General features: G+C 48.5%; 1 protein-coding gene across 1 annotated transcript; it reads left to right on the top strand.

Moving 5' to 3' along the window:
* Positions 1-818: 818 nt before the first annotated feature.
* Positions 819-24854, top strand: rnf150b (ring finger protein 150b). The gene is made up of 6 exons (XM_045711381.2): positions 819-1662; positions 9207-9457; positions 12975-13129; positions 15152-15248; positions 16912-17149; positions 17436-24854. Exons 1-6 carry the CDS (start codon positions 1215-1217, stop codon positions 17558-17560), a joined length of 1314 nt encoding a protein of 437 aa, XP_045567337.1. The 5' UTR covers positions 819-1214; the 3' UTR covers positions 17561-24854.

Raw genomic sequence — 24854 nt, 5'->3', positions numbered from 1 at the left:
CACTGTCCATATCAGGCTTTTAACCTGCTCCTGCACCATCACTGTCCATATCAGGCTTTTAACCTGCTCCTGCACCATCACTGTCCATAGTCAGGCTTTTTGCCTCTGCCTTGCTCGTTGAAACGACAACATCAATATCCCCACTACTTATTACCCACCCACCCAAAGCTCATGTTCCCAGCATGCCTGTAAAATCCCTTTCCGCAAGGATGAGATAACCCATGTCCCTGTAGGTTGACTCAATAATTCATTGCCAGCTTAGCTTTCCTCCTAAATCTGCAATGGATGGCATTTTTCCCCCACCTCCAGTGCAGTCACTGGGGGACGTCCTAAAACGCCCCACTACATATTCTGAGACCACAGACAGACATGTTGGTTTTAGGCAGCACTTAAAAAGGCCAGGGCTTATGATTTGGAGTATTTATCGGCAGTGTGTAATGAATGCAGTGTACCCGAGTTTGTTTCACATCATCCCAGTAGGGTAAAAGACTCAGGGCTGAGACAAAATCATTCCCAGCATGCCTGTAAAAATCGGAAAAGCCCGGGTCTAGTGACGTCAATGGTATTATAAATACCGTTATTTGTTCTTGAGGATGGGACTGTTTTTACTGTAACACAATGTACAGATCATGTTGTATTATATTATAGGAGTACACATACAAAACAAAATACATTTACAAAATTACATCTTAGAAATACGTTAAATTATTCTTTGTATGATAACTAGAAAACAATATATCGATAATTGTGCACATTTTTCGCCCCTAATTATTCATTTACGAAGTGTACAGGAAGAGACTTTTATTGTGAAAGTGGACAAAAAAAGGAACAGAGAAACACTTCGTGGACCCGTTACCGTTTATAACCAAAACAAAACTTTATAACGTCTCTGCAGAGGGTCAACTGGGGTCTCAAGGTAGCTCGGTACCGTTTCGTCGCGGTAGCTGGGAACAAACTATTAGTCTTTTGGTTTTTGTCGGATGTCTTCAACCCTACATTATCTAGTAGAGGAGGTGTTGTTGTGTTTACACAGAGAGACCGGGGGGAGGATGGAAAACAACCCACTCCTTATGGACCCGTTTACTAACAGGATCTACTTTTAGGTGTGGACGGTACCACAGAACATTTTACCGGACAGACAGAGAGACACAGAGAGACATATATATATATATATATATATATATATATATATATAATCATAAACCCAGATAGTCATGTCGCTGATCCAGGCCTGCCGCAGTTTAGCCCTGTCTACATGGCTCCTGTCGTTTTGTTTCGTTCACCTCCTGTGTTTGGACTTTACCGTGGCCGAGAGAGAGGAATGGTACACCGCTTTCGTTAATATCACCTACATAGACCCGGTCACGTCTGAAGTCCGGACGGAGAAAGCAGAATACGGGCGATACGGGGAACATTCGCTGAAACGCGAAGCGAAAGGAATCGTTGTACTTCCTTCTCTCACCCAGGATAGACAAGCCTGTGATCCCGGTACCCGGTTCACTGTTCCGGTCCAAGACAGTGCGTGGATAGCTCTGATTGCCAGGGGAAACTGCACATTTAAAGATAAAATACGAAATGCATCGAGTCAAAACGCATCGGCCATCGTTATATTCAACGTTGGATCGAGCAACTCCAACGATACAATCACAATGCCACATTCAGGTATTGTCCCGTCGGTCGGCCAGACCGTCATATGATTTAACGGGTTGTTATGCATAGATCAATGACTTGTTTACTGCGATCATCCAGGGCGTGGGTGTTATGTCTCGTCTTGTCTTGTGTGTAACTAGCTGTGTATAATTATGTCAAAACCATTTTAGAATCAGGACCCAGACAATCACGAACTTAGTATAATCTGGAAATCAGAACAATAGCAGATCCTTGATTCAGGTGTTGGTTTCATACACTACAGTTACTTTCAATTCTATTGAGTCTACGGAAAGCCAGAAGTTAAATACATTTACGTTTCAACTTACTGTGCCAGTGGACGGACACACACACACACACACACACACACACACACACACACACACACACACACACACACACACACACACACACACACAGCATCCTCTACTCTCTACAGACACACAGCATCCTCTACTCTCTACAGACACAGAGCATCCTCTACTCTCTACAGACACACAGCATCCTCTCCTCTCTACAGACGCACAGCATCATCTACTCTCTACAGACACACAGCATCCTCTACTCTCTACAGACACACAGCATCCTCTACTCTCTACAGACACACAGCATCCTCTACTCTCTACAGACACACAGCATCCTCTACTCTCTACAGACAGACACACAGCATCCTCTACTCTCTACAGACAGACACACAGCATCCTCTCCTCTCTACAGACAGACACACAGCATCCTCTACTCTCTACAGACACACAGCATCCTCTACTCTCTACAGAAACACAGCATCCTCTCCTCTCTACAGACACACAGCATCCCCTACTCTCTACAGACACACAGCATCCTCTACTCTCTACAGACAGACACACAGCATCCTCTACTCTCTACAGACCGACACACAGCATCCTCTACTCTCTACAGACAGACACACAGCATCCTCTACTCTCTACAGACACACAGCATCCTCTACTCTCTACAGACACAGAGCATCCTCTACTCTCTACAGACACACAGCATCCTCTCCTCTCTACAGACGCACAGCATCATCTACTCTCTACAGACACACAGCATCCTCTACTCTCTACAGACACACAGCATCCTCTACTCTCTACAGACACACAGCATCCTCTACTCTCTACAGACACACAGCATCCTCTACTCTCTACAGACAGACACACAGCATCCTCTACTCTCTACAGACAGACACACAGCATCCTCTCCTCTCTACAGACAGACACACAGCATCCTCTCCTCTCTACAGACAGACACACAGCATCCTCTACTCTCTACAGACACACAGCATCCTCTACTCTCTACAGAAACACAGCATCCTCTCCTCTCTACAGACACACAGCATCCCCTACTCTCTACAGACACACAGCATCCTCTACTCTCTACAGACAGACACACAGCATCCTCTACTCTCTACAGACCGACACACAGCATCCTCTACTCTCTACAGACAGACACACAGCATCCTCTACTCTCTACAGACACACAGCATCCTCTCCTCTCTACAGACAGACACACAGCATCCTCTACTCTCTACAGACAGACACACAGCATCCTCTACTCTCTACAGACAGACACACAGCATCCTCTACTCTCTACAGACAGACACACAGCATCCTCTAGTCTCTACAGACAGACACACAGCATCCTCTACTCTCTACAGACACACAGCATCCTCTCCTCTCTACAGACAGACACACAGCATCCTCTACTCTCTACAGACAGACACACAGCATCCTCTACTCTCTACAGACAGACACACAGCATCCTCTACTCTCTACAGACAGACACACAGCATCCTCTAGTCTCTACAGACAGACACACAGCATCCTCTACTCTCTACAGACAGACACACAGCATGTGTGTCACTGCAGGGAGTATAGAATGCTGTGTGTCACTGCAGGGAGTATAGAATGCTGTGTGTCACTGCAGGGAGTATAGAATGCAGTGTGTCTGTCACTGCAGGGGGTATAGAATGCAGTGTGTCTGTCACTGCAGGGGGTATAGAATGCAGTGTGTCTGTCACTGCAGGGAGTATAGAATGCAGTGTGTCTGTCACTGCAGGGGGTATAGAATGCAGTGGGTCTGTCACTGCAGGGGGTATAGAATGCAGTGGGTCTGTCACTGCAGGGGGTATAGAATGCTGTGTGTGTCACTGCAGGGGGTATAGAATGCTGTGTGTCTGTCACTGCAGGGGGTATAGAATGCTGTGTGTCTGTCACTGCAGGGGGTATAGAATGCAGTGTGTCTGTCACTGCAGGGGGTATAGAATGCAGTGTGTCTGTCACTGCAGGGGGTATAGAATGCTGTGTGTCTGTCACTGCAGGGGGTATAGAATGCTGTGTGTCTGTCACTGCAGGGGGTATAGAATGCAGTGTGTCTGTCACTGCAGGGGGTATAGAATGCAGTGTGTCTGTCACTGCAGGGGGTATAGAATGCAGTGTGTCTGTCACTGCAGGGGGTATAGAATGCAGTGTGTCTGTCACTGCAGGGGGTATAGAATGCAGTGTGTCTGTCACTGCAGGGGGTATAGAATGCAGTGTGTCTGTCACTGCAGGGGGTATAGAATGCAGTGTGTCTGTCACTGCAGGGGGTAAAGAATGCAGTGTGTCTGTCACTGCAGGGGTATAGAATGCAGTGTGTCTGTCACTGCAGGGGTATAGAATGCTGTGTGTCACTGCAGGGAGTATAGAATGCTGTGTGTCTGTCACTGCAGGGAGTATAGAATTCTGTGTGTCACTGCAGGGAGTGTAGAATGCTGTGTGTCACTGCAGGGAGTATAGAATGCTGTGTGTCTGTCACTGCAGGGAGTATAGAATGCTGTGTGTCTGTCACTGCAGGGAGTATAGAATGCTGTGTGTCTGTCACTGCAGGGAGTATAGAATGCTGTGTGTCTGTCACTGCAGGGGGTATAGAATGCAGTGTGTCTCTCACTGCAGGGGGTATAGAATGCTGTGTGTCTGTCACTGCAGGGGGTATAGAATGCTGTGTGTCTGTCACTGCAGGGGGTATAGAATGCTATGTGTCACTGCAGGGGTATAGAATGCTGTGTGTCACTGCAGGGAGTATAGAATGCTGTGTGTGTCACTGCAGGGAGTGTAGAATGCTGTGTGTCACTGCAGGGAGTGTAGAATGCTGTGTGTCACTGCAGGGAGTGTAGAATGCTGTGTGTCACTGCAGGGAGTGTAGAATGCAGTGTGTCTGTCACTGCAGGGAGTGTAGAATGCAGTGTGTCTGTCACTGCAGGGGGTATAGAATGCTGTGTGTCACTGCAGGGTGTGTAGAATGCTGTGTGTCTGTCACTGCAGGGAGTGTAGAATGCTTTGTGTCACTGCAGGGTGTATAGAATGCTGTGTGTCTGTCACTGCAGGGGGTATAGAATGCTGTGTGTCTGTCACTGCAGGGAGTATAGAATGCTGTGTGTCTGTCACTGCAGGGAGTATAGAATGCTGTGTGTCTGTCACTGCAGGGGGTATAGAATGCTGTGTGTGTCACTGCAGGGGGTATAGAATGCTGTGTGTCACTGCAGGGGGTATAGAATGCTGTGTGTGTCACTGCAGGGGGTATAGAATGCTGTGTGTGTCACTGCAGGGGGTATAGAATGCTGTGTGTGTCACTGCAGGGGGTATAGAATGCAGTGTGTCTGTCACTGCAGGGGGTATAGAATGCAGTGTGTCTGTCACTGCAGGGGGTATAGAATGCTGTGTGTGTCACTGCAGGGGGTATAGAATGCTGTGTGTGTTCACTGCAGGGGGTATAGAATGCTGTCTGTCACTGCAGGGAGTATAGAATGCTGTGTGTCACTGCAGGGGGTATAGAATGCTGTGTGTCACTGCAGGGAGTATAGAATGCTGTGTGTCACTGCAGGGAGTATAGAATGCTGTGTGTCTGTCACTGCAGGGAGTATAGAATGCTGTGTGTCACTGCAGGGGGTATAGAATGCTGTGTGTCACTGCAGGGAGTATAGAATGCTGTGTGTCTGTCACTGCAGGGAGTATAGAATGCTGTGTGTCTGTCACTGCAGGGAGTATAGAATGCTGTGTGTCTGTCACTGCAGGGAGTGTAGAATGCTGTGTGTCACTGCAGGGAGTATAGAATGCTGTGTGTCACTGCAGGGAGTATAGAATGCAGTGTGTCACTGCAGGGAGTAGAGAATGCTGTGTGTCTGCAGGTAGTATAGAATGCAGTGTTTCACTGCAGGGAGTAGAGAATGCTGTGTGTCTGCAGGGAGTATAGAATGCAGTGTGTCACTGCAGGGAGTATAGAATGCAGTGTGTCACTGCAGGGAGTATAGAATGCTGTGTGTCACTGCAGGGAGTATAGAATGCTGTGTGTCACTGCAGGGAGTATAGAATGCTGTGTGTCACTGCAGGGAGTATAGAATGCAGTGTGTCACTGCAGGGAGTAGAGAATGCAGTGTGTCACTGCAGGGAGTAGAGAATGCTGTGTGTCTGCAGGGAGTATAGAATGCAGTGTGTCACTGCAGGGAGTAGAGAATGCTGTGTGTCACTGCAGGGAGTAGAGAATGCTGTGTGTCACTGCAGGGAGTATAGAATGCTGTGTTTCACTGCAGGGAGTATAGAATGCTGTGTGTCTGTCACTGCAGGGAGTATAGAATGCTGTGTGTCTGTCACTGCAGGGAGTATAGAATGCTGTGTGTCACTGCAGGGAGTATAGAATGCTGTGTGTCACTGCAGGGAGTATAGAATGCTGTGTGTCACTGCAGGGAGTATAGAATGCTGTGTGTCTGTCACTGCAGGGAGTATAGAATGCAGTGTGTCACTGCAGGGAGTATAGAATGCTGTGTGTCACTGCAGGGAGTATAGAATGCTGTGTGTCACTGCAGGGAGTGTAGAATGCTGTGTGTCACTGCAGGGAGTATAGAATGCAGTGTGTCACTGCAGGGAGTAGAGAATGCAGTGTGTCACTGCAGGGAGTAGAGAATGCTGTGTGTCTGCAGGGAGTATAGAATGCAGTGTGTCACTGCAGGGAGTAGAGAATGCTGTGTGTCACTGCAGGGAGTAGAGAATGCTGTGTGTCACTGCAGGGAGTATAGAATGCTGTGTGTCTGTCACTGCAGGGAGTATAGAATGCTGTGTGTCACTGCAGGGAGTATAGAATGCAGTGTGTCACTCCAGGGAGTATAGAATGCTGTGTGTCACTGCAGGGAATATAGAATGCAGTGTGTCACTGCAGGGAGTATAGAATGCTGTGTGTCACTGCAGGGAGTATAGAATGCAGTGTGTCACTGCAGGGAGTATAGAATGCTGTGTGTCACTGCAGGGAGTATAGAATGCAGTGTGTCACTGCAGGGAGTATAGAATGCTGTGTGTCACTGCAGGGAGTATAGAATGCTGTGTCACTGCAGGGAGTATAGAATGCTGTGTGATACAGGGAGTAGAGAATGCTGTGTGTCACTGCAGGGAGTGTAGAATGCAGTGTGTCTGCAGGGAGTAGAGAGACCCTACCACGCAGTTCAATCGAGTAGTACAGTCTTAACCGAATGACAGCAGACGAAATAATACAATCTGGATGTTTATTGAATAGTTTGTGTTCGGTCTCGTCTCCGAGGAATGCTCCTCAGAGACAGATGTTGATGACGGGCTTTCAGGTTATTATGCCGGTGGTGGGAAGGTGAAAGGTCATTGGAAGACTGTTGCAGAAAAACATAAAGTGACAGACGTGGGATGAGTTGACATAAATAACTCCCCTAGATTTATGCCCATTGGTTGACAGAAAGGGGAGTGATTATTGCATAATTGAGCCCATAGGTTAATCAGCGAGCGTTCCGGAATGTCCTCAGTGTGCCGTGCTCATAGGCTGAACTTAAATAGTGATTGGCATTCTGCCTGCTTGCTATTGGTAAAGAGGAGGAGAGACTTGACACTATTCTGATGAGGTAACATTCTAACCTCTACCCTGTTAATACCAGGGTCTACAGAGAACAATAGGAGAAACTCCCCAAATACAGGTGTGCCAAGCTTGTAGCTTCATACCCAAGAAAACTCGAGGCTGTAATCGCTGCCAAAGGTGCTTCAAACAAAGTTTTGAGTAAAGGGTCTGAATACTTATGTAAATGTGAGATTTCCATTTCTTAATTTTTTAAAAATAAATTTGCAAAAATTTCTTAACCTGTTTTTGCTTTGTCCTTATTATGGCGTATTGTGTGTAGATTGATGAGTAAAACATATTTTAATAAATTTTAGAATAAGGTTGTAACCTAACAAAATGTGGAAAAAGTCCAGGGGTCTGAATACTTTCAGAATGCAATGTCTAGTGTATGTATGCATGTCCATCACACACACTCACACACACACAGGGACTTAACGTGTACCAGGGAAACATTATTACACCTCCGCCACCCGCCTGTACCGTTGACACCAGGCAGGATGTGGCCGTGGAGCCTCTTCTTTCTTTAACTGAGAGGAGTGGAACCCGGTGTGGTCGTCTGCTGCAATAGCCAATCCGTGACGAGGATCGAGGTGTCCTGAGATGCCGTTCTGCACCACTGTTGTACTGCGCCGTTGTCTGTTTGTGGCTCCGCCTGTTAGCTTGCACCATTCTCCTTCGACCTCTTACATCAACGAGCTGTTTTCACAGGACAGCCGCTGACTGTATGTGTGTTTTGTTTGTCGCGCCCTTCTCGGTAAACCCAAGACACTGTACGTTTTTTTTGTTTGTCGCGCCCTTCTCGGTAAACCCTAGACACTGTGTGTGTTTTGTTTGTCGCGCCCTTCTCGGTAAACCCAAGACACTGTACGTTTTTTTTGTTTGTCGCGCCCTTCTCGGTAAACCCTAGACACTGTCGTGCGTGAAAACACCAAGTGGCCGGCCCGTTTCTGAGATACTGCATTCGGCGTGCATGACACCAACGATCATACATCGCTCAAAGTCTCTTAGGTCACTAGTTTTCTAACGTTCAATCAAACAGTAACTGAATGCCTGGATGCCTGTCTGCCTGCTGTATATAGCAAGCCACGGCCACGTGACTTACTGTCTGTAGGAGCGAACCATTTTCGTGAACGGGCTGGTTTACCTAATAAACTGGCCATGGTGTATGTGTGTGTGTGTGTGTGTGTGTGTGTGTGTGTGTGTGTATGCCTTGCTGTTTGTGTCTATTATCAGACTGTGTTCTCTATCTGGTCTGGGGATCAATAAGTGTGTGTGTGTTCAGTGATGATAAGTGTTGGGTAGTCCAGGCCCCATGAATACACCTGGAACATTCCTCTCTGCGTTCTTGACGTTCCGTGGTGGAGTCAGGAATTTCACAAATGGCCCTGTCGCACTCCTTCTTCACGCCATTTAGAGAGACTAATGAGGTTTATGTTAGGATGGAACACTCAGGAGTTCTGTTTACAGTCCCAGTGTTCTTAGAATCTACGTGGAGGTTCTAAATTCTGCCACAGGAGACGAGTCAGGTCCCAGACCAGACAGTCACAAGGCTTCTTCTGCTGAGCAGTGAAGACACACACACACACACACACACACACACACAGAGAGTCTGTTTTATTTCTATTCCTGTCCTAAAATCTCCCCTCCCTCCTTCTCAGGTATGGGTGATGTGGTCGCCATCATGATCCCCGAGCCTAAAGGTCGCGAGGTCGCTGCTCTGCTAGAGCGGAACGTCACGGTAACCATGCACATCACCATAGGAACGCGTAACCTCCAGAAGTACGTGAGCAGGACGTCGGTGGTGTTCGTCTCCATCTCCTTCATCATCCTGATGATCATCTCTCTGGCCTGGCTCGTCTTCTACTACATACAGAGGTTCAGATACGTCAACGCACGAGACCGCTACCAGGTACACACAGGGCTGGTACAATTACCCTAGAACCAGCCAGGTACACACAGGGCTGGTACAATTACCCTACAACCAGCCAGGTACACACAGGGCTGGTACAATTACCCTAGAACCAGCCAGGTACACACAGGGCTGGTACAATTACCCTAGAACCAGCCAGGTACACACAGGGCTGGTACAATTACCCTAGAACCAGCCAGGTACACACAGGGCTGGGAACCTGTAACCCTGGTAATATGACTGGTAAATAGACCAGGCTGGGAACCTCTAACCCTGGTAATATGACTGGTAAATAGAACAGGCTGGGAACCTCTAACCCTGGTAATATGACTGGTAAATAGACCAGGCTGGGAACCTCTAACCCTGGTAATATGACTGGTAAATAGAACAGGCTGGGAACCTCTAACCCTGGTAATATGACTGGTAAATAGACTGGGAACCTGTAACCCTGGTAATATGACTGGTAAATAGAACAGGCTGGGAACCTGTAACCCTGGTAATATGACTGGTAAATAGACCAGGCTGGGAACCTCTAACCCTGGTAATATGACTGGTAAATAGACTGGGAACCTGTAACCCTGGTAATATGACTGGTAAATAGAACAGGCTGGGAACCTGTAACCCTGGTAATATGACTGGTAAATAGACCAGGCTGGGAACCTCTAACCCTGGTAATATGACTGGTAAATAGAACAGGCTGGGAACCTCTAACCCTGGTAATATGACTGGTAAATAGACCAGGCTGGGAACCTCTAACCCTGGTAATATGACTGGTAAATAGAACAGGCTGGGAACCTCTAACCCTGGTAATATGACTGGTAAATAGACTGGGAACCTGTAACCCTGGTAATATGACTGGTAAATAGAACAGGCTGGGAACCTGTAACCCTGGTAATATGACTGGTAAATAGACCAGGCTGGGAACCTCTAACCCTGGTAATATGACTGGTAAATAGAACAGGCTGGGAACCTCTAACCCTGGTAATATGACTGGTAAATAGACTGGGAACCTGTAACCCTGGTAATATGACTGGTAAATAGACCAGGCTGGGAACCTGTAACCCTGGTAATATGACTGGTAAATAGACTGGGAACCTGTAACCCTGGTAATATGACTGGTAAATAGACCAGGCTGGGAACCTGTAACCCTGGTAATATGACTGGTAAATAGGCTGGGAACCTGTAACCCTGGTAATATGACTGGTAAATAGACCAGGCTGGGAACCTGTAACCCTGGTAATATGACTGGTAAATAGACCAGGCTGGGAACCTGTAACCCTGGTAATATGACTGGTAAATAGACCAGGCTGGGGACCTCTAACCCTGGTAATATGACTGGTAAATAGACCAGGCTGGGGACCTCTAACCCTGGTAATATGACTGGTAAATAGACCAGGCTGGGAACCTGTAACCCTGGTAATATGACTGGTAAATAGAACAGGCTGGGAACCTGTAACCCTGGTAATATGACTGGTAAATAGAACAGGCTGGGAACCTGTAACCCTGGTAATATGACTGGTAAATAGAACAGGCTGGGATCCTGTAACCCTGGTAATATGACTGGTAAATAGACTGGGAACCTGTAACCCTGGTAATATGACTGTTAAATAGAACAGGCTGGGAACCTGTAACCCTGGTAATATGACTGGTAAATAGACCAGGCTGGGAACCTGTAACCCTGGTAATATGACTGGTAAATAGAACAGGCTGGGAACCTGTAACCCTGGTTATATGACTGGTAAATAGAACAGGCATTGTATTAAATGAAATGTAGTATTATGGCAGCAGTATGCAGTCAAGAGTGGAGGAGAGGAGAAATGTGTGTGTTTGCTATTTGAACGGTTATTATGGAGACAGCGAAATAATCCCCAAATCCTAAATTCCATGGCCGTCACAGCCCTACACACATTACAGCCTGATTCTAAAATGTATTAAATGTTTTTGCCTCCCCTCATCAATCTACACACAATACCCCATAATGACATCACAATACCCCATAATGACATCACAATACCCCATAATGACATCACAATACCCCATAATGACATCACAATACCCCATAATGACAAAACATTTTTGCAAATTTATAAAATAAATATAGACATTTACATAAGTGATCAGACCCTCTCTCTCTCTCGTTTCCCCGCCCCCCTCTCTCTCGTTTCCCCGCCCCCCCCTCTCGTTTCCCCGCCCCCCCCTCTCCTCTCTCTCTCTCTCGTTTCCCCGCCCCCTCTCTCTCTCGTTTCCCCGCCCCCCCTCTCCTATCTCTCTCGTTTCCCCGCCCCCCTCTCTCTCCCCCTCTCTCTCGTTTCCCCGCCCCCCCCTCTCTCTCGTTTCCCCGCCCCCCTCTCTCTCGTTTCCCCGCCCCCCCCCTCTCTCTCGTTTCCCCGTCCCCCCCTCTCCTCTCTCTCTCTCTCGTTTCCCCGCCCACCTCTCTCTCATTTCCCCGCCCCCCCCCTCTCGTTTCCCCGCCCCCCCCCGCCCCCCCCCTCTCTCTCTCTCTCGTTTCCCCGCCCCCCCTCTCCTATCTCTCTCGTTTCCCCGCCCCCCCTCTCTCTCGTTTCCCCGCCCCCCCCCCTCTCTCTCGTTTCCCCACCCCCCTCTCTCTCGTTTCCCCGCCCCCCCCTCTCTCTCGTTTCCCCCCCCTCTCTCTCCCTGCCCCGCCCCCCTCTCTCTCCCCCTCTCTCTCGTTTCCCCGCCCCCCCCGCTCTCTCGTTTCCCCGCCCCCCCTCTCCTCTCTCTCTCGTTTCCCCGCCCCCCCTCTCCTCTCTCTCTCGTTTCCCCGCCCCCCCCTCTCTCTCGTTTCCCCGCCCCCCTCTCTCTCCCCCTCTCTCTCGTTTCCCCGCCCCCCCCTCTCTCGTTTCCCCGCCCACCCCCTCTCTCTCGTTTCCCCGCCCCCCCCTCTCTCTCGTTTCCCCGCCCCCCCCCTCTCTCTCGTTTCCCCGCCCCCATCTCTCTCCCCCTCTCTCTCGTTTCCCCCCCCCTCTCCTCTCTCTCTCTCTCGTTTCCCCGCCCCCTCTCTCTCTCGTTTCCCCGCCCCCCCTCTCCTCTCTCTCTCGTTTCCCCGCCCCCCTCTCTCTCCCCCTCTCTCTCGTTTCCCCGCCCCCCTCTCTCTCCCCCTCTCTCTCGTTTCCCCCCCCTCTCCTCTCTCTCTCTCTCTCGTTTCCCCACCCCCTCTCTCTCTCGTTTCCCCGCCCCCCCTCTCCTCTCTCTCTCGTTTCCCCGCCCCCCTCTCCCCCCCCCTCTCTCTCGTTTCCCCACCCCCCCCTCTCTCTCGTTTCCCTGCCCCTCTCTCCCCCTCTCTCTCGTTTCCCCGCCCCCCCTCTCCTCTCTCTCTCCCCCTCTCTCTCGTTTCCCCGCCCCCCTCTCTCTCCCCCTCTCTCTCTCGTTTCCCCGCCCCCCCTCTCCTCTCTCTCTCCCCCTCTCTCTCGTTTCCCCGCCCCCCTCTCTCTCCCCCTCTCTCTCGTTTCCCCGCCCCCCCTCTCCTCTCTCTCTCCCCTCTCTCCCCTCTCTCCAGAGGCGTCTGGGAGATGCAGCTAAGAAGGCCATTAATAAACTGCAGGTCAGGACCATCAGGAAAGGAGACGGGGAAACGGAGTCAGATTTTGATAACTGTGCTGTGTGTATCGAGGGCTACAAGCCGAACGATGTGGTCAGGATTCTACCCTGCAGGTAAATAAGACCGTTAGAAACACTTAAAGGGTAATGAGGCCTTTTATTCTACTTATTGAACTGTTGGATACCACTTTTAGGTCTGTGTCCAGTATGAAGGAAGTTGAGGTAGTTTTGAGATACCAATATTTTTTTAAACATTTTTTTTTTTAAATGTAACCTTTATTTAACTAGGCAAGTCAGTTAAGAACAAATTCTTATTTACAATGACGTCCTACCCCGGGCCAACGCCAGACGACGCTGGGCCAATGGTGTGCGCCTCCCTATGGGACTCCTAATCACGGCCGGTTGTGATGCAGCCTGGAATCGAACCAGGGTCTGTAGTGATGCCTCTAGCACTGACATGCAGTGCCTTAGACCGCTGTGATACAGCCTGGAATCGAACCTAGTTAGTTAGCGACTTCCCCCAAACTGCACAACGCTAGTTAGCGACTTCCCCCAAACTGCACAACGCTAGTTAGCGACTTCCCCCAAACTACACAACGCTAGTTAGCGACTTCCCCCAAACTACACAACGCTAGTTAGCGACTTCCCCCAAACTGCACAACGCTAGTTAGCGACTTCCCCCAAACTGCACAACGCTAGTTAGCGACTTCCCCCAAACTACACAACGCTAGTTAGCGACTTCCCCCAAACTACACAACGCTAGTTAGCGACTTCCCCCAAACTGCACAACGCTAGTTAGCGACTTCCCCCAAACTGCACAACGCTAGTTAGCGACTTCCCCCAAACTATACAACGCTAGTTAGCGACTTCCCCCAAACTGCATTCAGAGACATAAGACTGTAAAAACACCTGGAAATCAGCTCCAAGTGATTTTTGATTGAAGAAATTTGTTCCAACGCACAATAGAAAGACATGATCGTATACAAAAGTAAGTAAGGTTTGAAATAATTATGTTTTACTAAAAACATCTGTTTTGGTGGATTCTTGTTTTGGTGGATTCTTGTTTTGGTGGATTCTTGTTTTGGTGGATTCTTGCGGTCAAACTTTTTCTTCTTTCTCTCTTGAGCGGATGGTCGGGGTCCAGAACATAATTTGTAGACTGCAAATTGACCGCAAGAAGCCCCGAAACAGATATGTTTTACTAAAACATAATTATTATTAAAACATAATTATACTTTTGTATAAGATCATGTCTTTCTATTGTGCGTTGGAACAAATTTCTTCAATCACAAATCACTTAGAGTTGATTTCCTGGTGTTTTTTTACAGTCTTATGTCCTCAAAAAATAAATACAAATGTTTTTTTGAATTTATTTTTTTTTACTTGGGGGCAGGGCAAATAAAACCACACGTGGGCCAAATTTGGCTCGCAGGCCGCCAGTTGGGGAACACTGTACTATAAAGGGTAAAAAAAATACATATTGATTAAATTCTTTTTACACAACTGCAAACTTCACGTCGGGAATCTGTGATGTCATCGGCCTCCCCACTTGCTTGAGGAACAATCGAGAACTAAAGAAGAAAGGCTCCACCCCCTTGTGATGTCATGACCTACCTGGAACACCTCTGGAGATGTGCCTTCTGTTAAGTAACTCAGGTGTCAAACGAGGCTAAAAGGAGACTGGCTTGTCACTTTATCACACCTGTTTTATAACACATTTGTAAACCCTTTTTTATAAACACTTGGGAAACTGTTATAAACACTTTACCCTGCTGGTAAACCTACCTTAGCACTCGTGTTGTAAACCACCTGTTATAAACATGTTACAGACCCGTTATAAACTGTTTTATAAAGCCATGTTTGTGTTTCTCCTCTCAGACATCTGTTCCATAAGAACTGTGTGGACCCCTGGCTGTTGGATCACAGGACCTGTCCCATTGTTATAGACCTGTTATAACCTGTTATAGACCTTTTTATAAACATGTTATAACCTCTATCTCCTCTCAGACATCTGTTCCATAAGAACTGTGTGGACCCCTGGCTGTTGGATCACAGGACCTGTCCCATTGTTATAGACCTGTTATAACCTGTCATAGACCTTTTTATAAACATGTTATAACCTCTATCTCCTCTCAGACATCTGTTCCATAAGAACTGTGTGGACCCCTGGCTGTTGGATCACAGGACCTGTCCCATGTGTAAGATAGACATCCTCAAAGCCCTGGGCATCGCTGTGAGTCATTTCAGAATCAAAGTCACTCATTCAAACGAATCAAAAGCTGCTTTTTTTCTTCTTCTGTTTGTCACCATCAGAATTGAATTGACTCAAATGAATTTAAACTTCACTCCCTCGCACCAACACGATTTGAATATGTTTGAACTGAACCCACATATACTGAACTGTTTCTCTCTCTGCTCTTCCTCTCCTCGCTACCCCTCTCACCCCCTCCCTGTCTCTCGCCCCCTCCCTGTCTCTCGCCCCCTCCCTGTCTGTCATCCCCTCCCTGTCTCTCACCCCCTCCCTGTCTCTCACCCCCTCCCTGCCCCTCCCTGTCTCTCGCCCCCTCCCTGTCTCTCGCCCCCTCCCTGTCTCTCGCCACCTCCCTGTCTCTCGCCCCCTCCCTGTCTGTCATCCCCTCCCTGTCTCTCGCCCCCTCCCTGTCTCTCGCCCCCTCCCTGTCTCTCGCCCCCTCCCTGTCTCTCGCCCCCTCCCTGTCTCACCCCCTCCCTGCCCCTCCCTGTCTCTCGCCCCCTCCCTGTCTCTCGCCCCCTCCCTGTCTCTCGCCCCCTCCCTGTCTCTCGCCCCCTCCCTGTCTCTCGCCCCCTCCCTGTCTCTCGCCCCCTCCCTGTCTCTCGCCCCCCTCCCTGTCTCTCGCCCCCTCCCTGTCTCTCGCCCCCTCCCTGTCTCTCGCCCCCTCCCTGTCTCTCGCCCCCTCCCCGTCTCTCGCCCCCTCCCCGTCTCTCACCCCCTCCCTGTCTCTCTCTCTCTTCCTCTCTCTCTCTCTTCCTTCCCGTCTCTCTCTCTCCCTGTCTCTCTCTCTCTTCCTCTCTGTCTCTCTCTCTCTTCCTCTCTGTCTCTCTCTCTTCCTCTCTGTCTCTCTCTCTCTTCCTCCCGTCTCTATCTCTCTTCCTCTCCGTCTCTCTCTCTTCCTCTCCGTCTCTCTCTCTTCCTCTCCGTCTCTCTCTCTCTCTTCCTCTCTGTCTCTCTCTCTCTTCCTCTCTCTCTCTCTCTCTCTTCCTCTCTGTCTCTCTCTCTCTTCCTCCCGTCTCTATCTCTCTTCCTCTCCGTCTCTCTCTCTTCCTCTCCGTCTCTCTCTCTTCCTTCCCGTCTCTCTCTCTCCCTGTCTCTCTCTCTCTTCCTCTCTGTCTCTCTCTCTCTTCCTCCCTGTCTCTCTCTCTCTTCCTCTCTCTCTCTTCCTCTCTGTCTCTCTCTCTCTTCCTCTCCGTCTCTCTCTTCCTCTCTGTCTCTCTCTCTCTTCCTCTCTGTCTCTCTCTCTTCCTCTCTGTCTCTCTCTTCCTCTCTCTCTCTCTCTCTCTCTCTCTTCCTCCCTGTCTCTCTCTCTCTTCCTCTCTGTCTCTCTCTCTTCCTCTCTGTCTCTCTCTTCCTCTCTCTCTCTCTCTCTCTCTCTCTTCCTCCCTGTCTCTCTCTCTCTTCCTCTCTCTCTCTCTCTCTCTTCCTCTCCGTCTCTCTCTCTCTTCCTCTCTGTCTCTCACCCCCTCCCTGTCTCTCGCCCCCTCCCTGTCTCTCGCCCCCTCCCTGTCTCTCACCCCCTCCCCGTCTCTCACCCCCTCCCCGTCTCTCTCTCTCTTCCTCTCTGTCTCTCTCTCTCTTCCTCTCTGTCTCTCTCTCTCTCTCTTCCTCTCCGTCTCTCTCTCTTCCTCTCTCTCCTCTCCAGTTAAATGCAGACTGTCTGGATGACCTGCCCTTGGACTATGAGATGGTGGGTGGGGTTGGGGTGGAGGGCCTGGTCCTGGAGGCTGTGGTGTCGGCGGGGTCCAGTGACGGGACCCTCAGTGAGGGGGGGTCGGTGGTTCTAGACCCGGGGATGCGGAGGGTGGGGCTACCACAAGACTACCACAACCCAGACCCTCTGAGGGATAGTCCCATTACTGTTACTACTGATACCCACACAGGTGAGAGAGAAAGGGTGGGGGTGCTGCACTCATAGTGCCAACTTTATGAATTGCACCCTCTCCCTCATCTCACCCCTCTCTCTCGCATCCCCCCTCTCTCTCGCATCCCCCCCTCTCTCTCGCCTCTCCCCCCTCTCTCTCGCCTCTCCCCCCTCTCTCTCTCCTCTCCCCCCTCTCTCTCTCCTCTCCCCCCTCTCTCTCGCCCCCCCCCCCTCCCTCCCCCTCTCTCCCCTCTCTCTCGCATCTCCCTCATCTCCCCCCTCTCCTCTCTCATCCTTCTCTCTAGGTGAACTCCTGCCCATGACGAGCAGTGCATCTGTGGCGTCCCTGGTGATCGCTGTAGAAACAGGGCTGTCGGACGAAGACCTTTCACTGGAACAACCAGCCCCTACTGGGGACAACAAGTCCTGAGACCCGGGCCACACCAGGACCAGAACAAGGTCTTACCGGGGTAAGTCTGGGTTACCTTGGTTCTCTATTGTCTTGACTATACCTGGGACAAATCTAACTTGGGACAGAGGACAGCGATATACCTGTAGGCTGGAATGGGCCTACCTGGATTAACCAGCCTGGAATGGGCCTACCTGGATAAACCAGCCTGGATTGGGCCTACCTGGATAAACCAGCCTGGAATGGGCCTACCTGGATAAACCAGCCTGGATTGGGCCTACCTGGATAAACCAGCCTGGATTGGGCCTACCTGGATAAACCAGCCTGGAATGGGCCTACCTGGATAAACCAGCCTGGATTGGGCCTACCTGGATAAACCAGCCTGGATTGGGCCTACCTGGATAAACCAGCCTGGAATGGGCCTACCTGGATGAACCAGCCTGGATTGGGCCTACCTGGATGAACCAGCCTGGAATGGGCCTACCTGGATGAACCAGCCTGGATTGGGCCTACCTGGATAAACCAGCCTGTGAGTGATTCCAGATGAAACCAGGACAAAAAAAGAACCACAATTTATGGGATTTTCTAGAAATTGTATCCATAGAATGGACCTTTTTCTGGAAGGATTATTGACATATTTAACATTTTGTATCTAAAAGCATAATAATAAATAAAAAAATACGATTTAAAAAAAAGTATTAATCAAATGTGGCATATTTCTGACATTTTAACCTTTATCCAGTCCTTCTGGAAGACTCTATAGTGTTTAATCCAAAGCAACAATTGGTGTGTTTTGTAATACGAGTCGTACCTACCTGGATAAACCCTATATGGGATGGGACACCATGGACAGTGTACACTAGAGATTCAACTCTGCGGCTTTGCCTACGTAGAGAATAGACTCACCTGGTTATGAAGCGATCTGACTGTTTAGTTCCTGTTACCTGGTGGAGTATTCTGTGTCAATGGACGGTACCTGTCACCTGGAGCCCAGGAAATGTTTCACAATAAGAGTTCTGATCTCACACACACACACACACACACACACTGAGCAGTATGGAATCAACGGAACCTTTTTGTGAATCTATAAACCAGATTTCTAAAACTACCATTTTGAAACAGAACTTCAAGAACTGGACCATATATGACAGGGACATTTTTGTTTTGAAAAAGCCTCAAAGACCTCTGGGAGATGTAGTCAGTGAACTGTGCAGCATCTTCCCTTTACTAAGTGTTTCAGTCTGGAATGACACGGTCTCTACTACTGTAACCATGGATAAGGTCACACCACTACATAGTGCAGTATTGTTGTAGTAATGCTATTTTAAAAGTAGAACTTCAGTATTCTCTCTTTCAGTCTACCTGTGTATATTCTATGGTCATATATCTGGAAGAAGTACATTCCTTTAGCCTCCGTCTGTCCGTCCATCTGTCTGTCTGTCTGTACGATGATCTCACAGTAAAGCATTGTTTTATTTCCTGTTTGTTTTTTTACTACCTATTTCTGTCTTAACTGGCCAATCAGTTGGTTGTGTTATTTATGGTGTTGCCAATAACTCCACTTTTTGACAATCAGATGTTACAGCAATGCTCTGGAACCTCCTCCGGAACATTCTAGAATCCTTCTCAGAACCTCCTCCGGAACGTTCTAGAATCCTTCTCAGAACCTCCTCTGGAACGTTCTAGAATCCTTCTCAGAACCTCCTCTGGAACGTTCTAGAATCCTTCTCAGAACCTCCTCTGGAACGTTCTAGAATCCTTCTCAGAACCTCCTCTGGAACGTTCTAGAATCCTTCTCAGAACCTCCTCTGGAACGTTCTAGAATCCTTCTCAGAACCTCCTCCGGGAACGTTCTAGAATCCTTCTCAGAACCTCCTCTGGAACGTTCTAGAATCCTTCTCAGAACCTCCACTGGAACGTTCTAGAATCCTTCTCAGAACCTTTCTTCAACATTATATGTTGGGTGTTTTGGGTGGGAGGGACTGGCTGCAAAATAACATGTCTGTGTAATCTCAATGGCACCATATTCCCTATATAGTGGTACTACTTTAGACCAGAGCCCAATGCTCCCTGAATAGGGAATATGATGCAGACTGACTGACTGATAGGAAAGAGAAATAGAGTCAACTATTTTGATTAAAAACATACTTTTTTTTTTTAATATTTGTAACGACACAAAGAGAGAGTGACAGTATCACTGACCTGAAACAAACAGCTCGAGGATGAATCAATAAAATATATTCTATATCGAGTAGACAAACGATCGAAAAACAATTTGTGTGTGTGTGTGTGTGTGTGTGTGTAGATAGATAGATAAATAGCCAAGCATGAGTTGGACTCTGCACTTGTTCAGTCCCCTCGGGATTCTGAAGGTATTGGAGGCGTCTGAACATGGGTTGGAAGTAGTTTCCAATGAGAGGAGATACAGATCTGATACGCTCCAGTGTTTTGCAGCAGCAGGAATGAGATTCTATATTTATTATGGCTCAAGTGAACCGACTCACCGGGACACTGCAGCTGCACTGCAGGGGCTGTGTGTATAACGATAACCAGTTCGGTTAAGAGCACACATACAGAGAGAGGTCCCTCCCCTGAGGAACAACCATATTGAGGTTATACACACAGAGAGAGAGACTAGACGAAAGATGTGTAGAAAAAGGCCTGTTTCAGTGTGGAGATCCCCCATCTCTCTGAGGGCCCCTGTACCTCCTCTCTGTGCTCCGGCCCCCATCTCTCTGAGGGCCCCTGTACCTCCTCTCTGTGCTCCGGCCCCCATCTCTCTGAGGGCCCCTGTACCTCCTCTCTGTGCTCCGGCCCCCATCTCTCTGAGGGCCCCTGTACCTCCTCTCTGTGCTCCGGCCCCCATCTCTCTGAGGGCCCCTGTACCTCCTCTCTGTGCTCTGGCCCCCATCTCTCTGAGGGCCCCTGTACCTCCTCTCTGTGCTCCGGCCCCCATCTCTCTGAGGGCTGCTGTACCCTGTACTTCCTCTCTGTGCTCCGGCCCCCATCTCTCTGAGGGCTGCTGTACCCTGTACCTCCTCTCTGTGCTCCGGCCCCCATCTCTCTGAGGGCCCCTGTACCTCCTCTCTGTGCTCCGGCCCCCATCTCTCTGAGGGCTGCTGTACCCTGTACCTCCTCTCTGTGCTCCGGCAGTGGCCCATGCCGGAGCACAGAGGGTGCGATGGGTGCTGTGTCGTCACACACTAGGGGCTGGGGGATTTATGTCAAGTTCATTTCAATTGTATGTTTTTTTTTGTGTGATATTCCAAATGCCTGTATTGCCAGAATCAAATGTTGCTGGGGTTTTTTTTTTTTTCATTTTTTTTCTTCATTTTTTATTTTCTTTGGTCTGAGCGTTTGTCAGCTTGTTCTCATGTTGTCTTTTTTTTAGTCTTGTCTTCGTCGCTCCTTCTGCTGTGTGCACCTTCGCTCATTTTAGCCAAGTACTGTTCTACTTGCTGTTTAGTCTTTTATTTTTTATTTTTATTAAAATGTGCAATAAGCATAAAGCACTATTCTATAAGGAATTGGCAACTCGTTCTCACTCTCGAGAAATAAGGTAGGCCACTCGATTTTCAACGTGACCGTGTGGACAAGCTCGCGTGCTGTTCCAACAGTCCAGCGTGTTTTCATAACAATTCAGTTGAGTTTTACCTTGTTAACTAACAACTTGTTTTTTCAAGTTGGATGAACTTTTACATGTTTAAAGATTAGCTGGCACGTAGGATTGTACTTGAGAGATTGTTTACGAGACCTGTTGTTAATTTTCTATAATGCCTGCTACCAGAAGTTAGTCATTATGCATGGTACTGGTTACATTTCTAATAAAAAGGATGTTTTCATAGACTTACAAGCTAGATCATTGATTATTGCAACAACAAAACTAAACTAAAAAGCAGTTTTAAACTATTTTGATAAAATAATACAGTTATTAGTGGGTTTTATGCTTGTGAAAGGCTTATATTTAGTAATTATAATTTCACAAGACCAGAATTTATAAGACTATTGCTGACTGTTTGTATTTGTACAGTGTATTTGAAAGAAAACCATAAAAAAAAAAATGTTTAGGTATTATTTTTAGGTCGTATTACCACAGCCTGGTCACCCGTGACAGAAGTCATTATTCGACGTCCATCCATGTCTGAGGATGTTGGGAAATGATGTGGGAACCGACCACTAGGGGGCAACAGTGAGCACATCTAGGATGATGGGAAATGATGTGGGAACCGACCACTAGGGGGCAACAGTGAGCACATCTAGGATGATGGGAAATGATGTGGGAACCGACCACTAGGGGGCAACAGTGAGCACATCTAGGATGATGTGAAATGATGTGGGAACCGACCACTAGGGGGCAACAGTGAGCACATCTAGGATGATGTGAAATGATGTGGGAACCGACCACTAGGGGGCAACAGTGAGCACATCTAGGATGATGGGAAATGATGTGGGAACCGACCACTAGGGGGCAACAGTGAGCACATCTAGGATGATGGGAAATGATGTGGGAACCGACCACTAGGGGGCAACAGTGAGCACATCTAGGATGATGTGAAATGATGTGGGAACCGACCACTAGGGGGCAACAGTGAGCACATCTAGGATGATGTGAAATGATGTGGGAACCGACCACTAGGGGGCAACAGTGAGCACATCTAGGATGATGGGAAATGATGTGGGAACCGACCACTAGGGGGCAACAGTGAGCACATCTAGGATGATGTGAAATGATGTGGGAACCGACCACTAGGGGGCAACAGTGAGCACATCTAGGATGATGGGAAATGATGTGGGAACCGACCACTAGGGGGCAACAGTGAGCACATCTAGGATGATGGGAAATGATGTGGGAACCGACCACTAGGGGGCAACAGTGAGCACATCTAGGATGATGTGAAATGATGTGGGAACCGACCACTAGGGGGCAACAGTGAGCACATCTAGGATGATGGGAAATGATGTGGGAACCGACCACTAGGGGGCAACAGTGAGCACATCTAGGATGATGGGAAATGATGTGGGAACCGACCACTAGGGGGCAACAGTGAGCACATCTAGGATGATGGGAAATGATGTGGGAACCGACCACTAGGGGGCAACAGTGAGCACATCTAGGATGATGGGAAATGATGTGGGAACCGACCACTAGGGGGCAACAGTGAGCACATCTAGGATGATGGGAAATGATGTGGGAACCGACCACTAGGGGGCAACAGTGAGCACATCTAGGATGATGGGAAATGATGTGGGAACCGACCACTAGGGGGCAACAGTGAGCACATCTAGGATGATGTGAAATGATGTGGGAACCGACCACTAGGGGGCAACAGTGAGCACGGTTACCTTCAGGTAGGTAACGGCCGCCTCTGATTCCAAAGGTTGCATGTTCTAATCCAGCAATAATGTTGTTGTTTTTTAAATAAATGTTTTGTTTTAAGTCTATCCCAAACCTTGACCCTTACCTTTTTTAAGCTAACCATTCAGAGTTAATGCCTAAATGTTTAAGGTTAGCCACTAACTCTGAATGGTTAAGGTTTAGGAACGAACTGTGAATGGCTAGCTTAAACACTTTTTTTTTAAAACGTTTTTTAACGTTTGGAACAACTTCAACATTGTGACATTTTGAGAAACATGGATGAACATCCAATTGCGACGTGAGACTGAGAGAGTTTGTAAATCACCCCGCCCTACGTCACAGGCCGGGAGCGAATCACACGCTGGAGACGCATCTCCTGTGATCAGAAGGGCTCTGGCTTTTGACAGGACAGGTAATGAAGCTTGCCTGTGCTTGGCGATCATCAGCGAGACGATAGACGGCTAATTACGGCACGTCTCAGCATGTGTCTCCCCGTCAAATGAGCTTCATAGACATACAGATCCTTGGGAATGTCTTTCATTCTAAACAGCTGGGCTCAGCTGCGTAAGCTCCTATGTTCTCCGCCCCCCCTGCTTTTCAAATGACTTCACTCCCAAAGGATTTGACTGTGAGATCAGAGAATAGACCTGGTCACCTGTCAGGCAGAGCGCCAACAGCAATCTTCACACAGACACACTACTGCACGGATGTGGAATCGTATATCAGGGCCAGTAGTCATAAAGCCTCTCCGAGGAGGAGTGCTGATCTAGAATCAGGTTAGTATTTTAGATCACGATGGCCTGCGTTTACACAGGCATCCCAATTCTGATCTATTTGGCAATAATATATATGTATATATATTTTTTTTTACTTATCAAATCTTTCACCAGTAACTGGAGAAAAAAAATCTCAGAATTGGTCTGCCTGTTTTTAATGCAGACAATGAACAAGATGATATAAACAAACGGGGACCTGATCCCTGATCAGCACTCCTCCTAGGAGAGGCTTTATGAATACAGGCCCAGGACATGTTGGCTGAAGCACAATCTGATCCCAGATCAGCACTCCTAGTCTGAAACGATTGATACATGCCACCTCTGGACATTTGATTTTTTTTAACCTTTTATTTAACTAGGCATGTCAGTTCAGAACAAATTCTTATTTACAATGACGGCCTACACCAGCCAAAGCCGGACTACGCTGGGCCAAATTGTGTGCCCAGCGTCTATGGGACTACCAACCACGGCCGGTTGTGATTCAGCCTGGATTCAAACCAGGGTCTGTAGTGAAACCTCTAGCCTGAGATGCAGTGACTTAGACCGTTGTGCCACCCGGGAATCCCGAGGGGGGACCTGACGAGAGAGATTATAGGAGCCCCGAGGGGGGGACCTGACGAGAGAGATTATAGGAGCCCCGAGGGGGGGACCTGACGAGAGAGATTATAGGAGCCCCGAGGGGGGGACCTGACGAGAGAGGTTATAGTTCCCTCCTTCCTCAAGTACTCCCTTTTAGGATTCTGAAAGTATTGGAGGGGGTCTAAACATGGGTTGGAATTAATTTTCAATGAGAGGAGTGGGTACGTTTCCACCGTGTTTCTTGCCTGAATCCGTTACATTCAAATCGATGAGGGAGAGGGAACAAGTGCAAGTTTAGAGAATTGGGTAGGCATCCCTAGAGTCATTCATATATAAAGGGGAGCGGATCATCAAGGCTCCCTGCGATCCGAGAGGCTGAGAGTTAGTGACGACCCCCCCCCCCCCCCCCCCCCCATGGTGTTTGTAACCATGGTAACGGCACGGTTGGTGTTTTGGGGGCATCCAGAATTAGTAGTATGGATGTTACACACACACACATACACTTACCCTCTGTGTGTATTGTATGTAATATACAACAGCTGTGGGGTATTTTTGATTGTCTGTAAAATGTTACACGTGTTCCAATAAATTGTATGGCATGTTT

The sequence above is a fragment of the Salmo salar genome, chromosome 18, assembly GCF_965601325.2.
Source record: "Salmo salar chromosome 18, fSalSal1, whole genome shotgun sequence".
Classification (NCBI taxonomy): Eukaryota; Metazoa; Chordata; class Actinopteri; order Salmoniformes; family Salmonidae; genus Salmo; species Salmo salar.
Note: the sequence above shows the minus strand (reverse complement) of the source record. Positions and strands in the feature narration are given on the sequence as shown.

Excerpts from the sequence above, each read along its gene's own strand:
- rnf150b (XM_045711381.2), top strand. The coding sequence starts at position 1,215 with ATGTCGCTGATCCAGGCCTGCCGCAGTTTAGCCCTGTCTACATGGCTC. Across the intron at positions 13,130-15,151 it reads GTCAGGATTCTACCCTGCAG|ACATCTGTTCCATAAGAACT; the intron begins GTAAATAAGACC and ends ATCTCCTCTCAG. Across the intron at positions 15,249-16,911 it reads TCAAAGCCCTGGGCATCGCT|TTAAATGCAGACTGTCTGGA; the intron begins GTGAGTCATTTC and ends TCTCCTCTCCAG.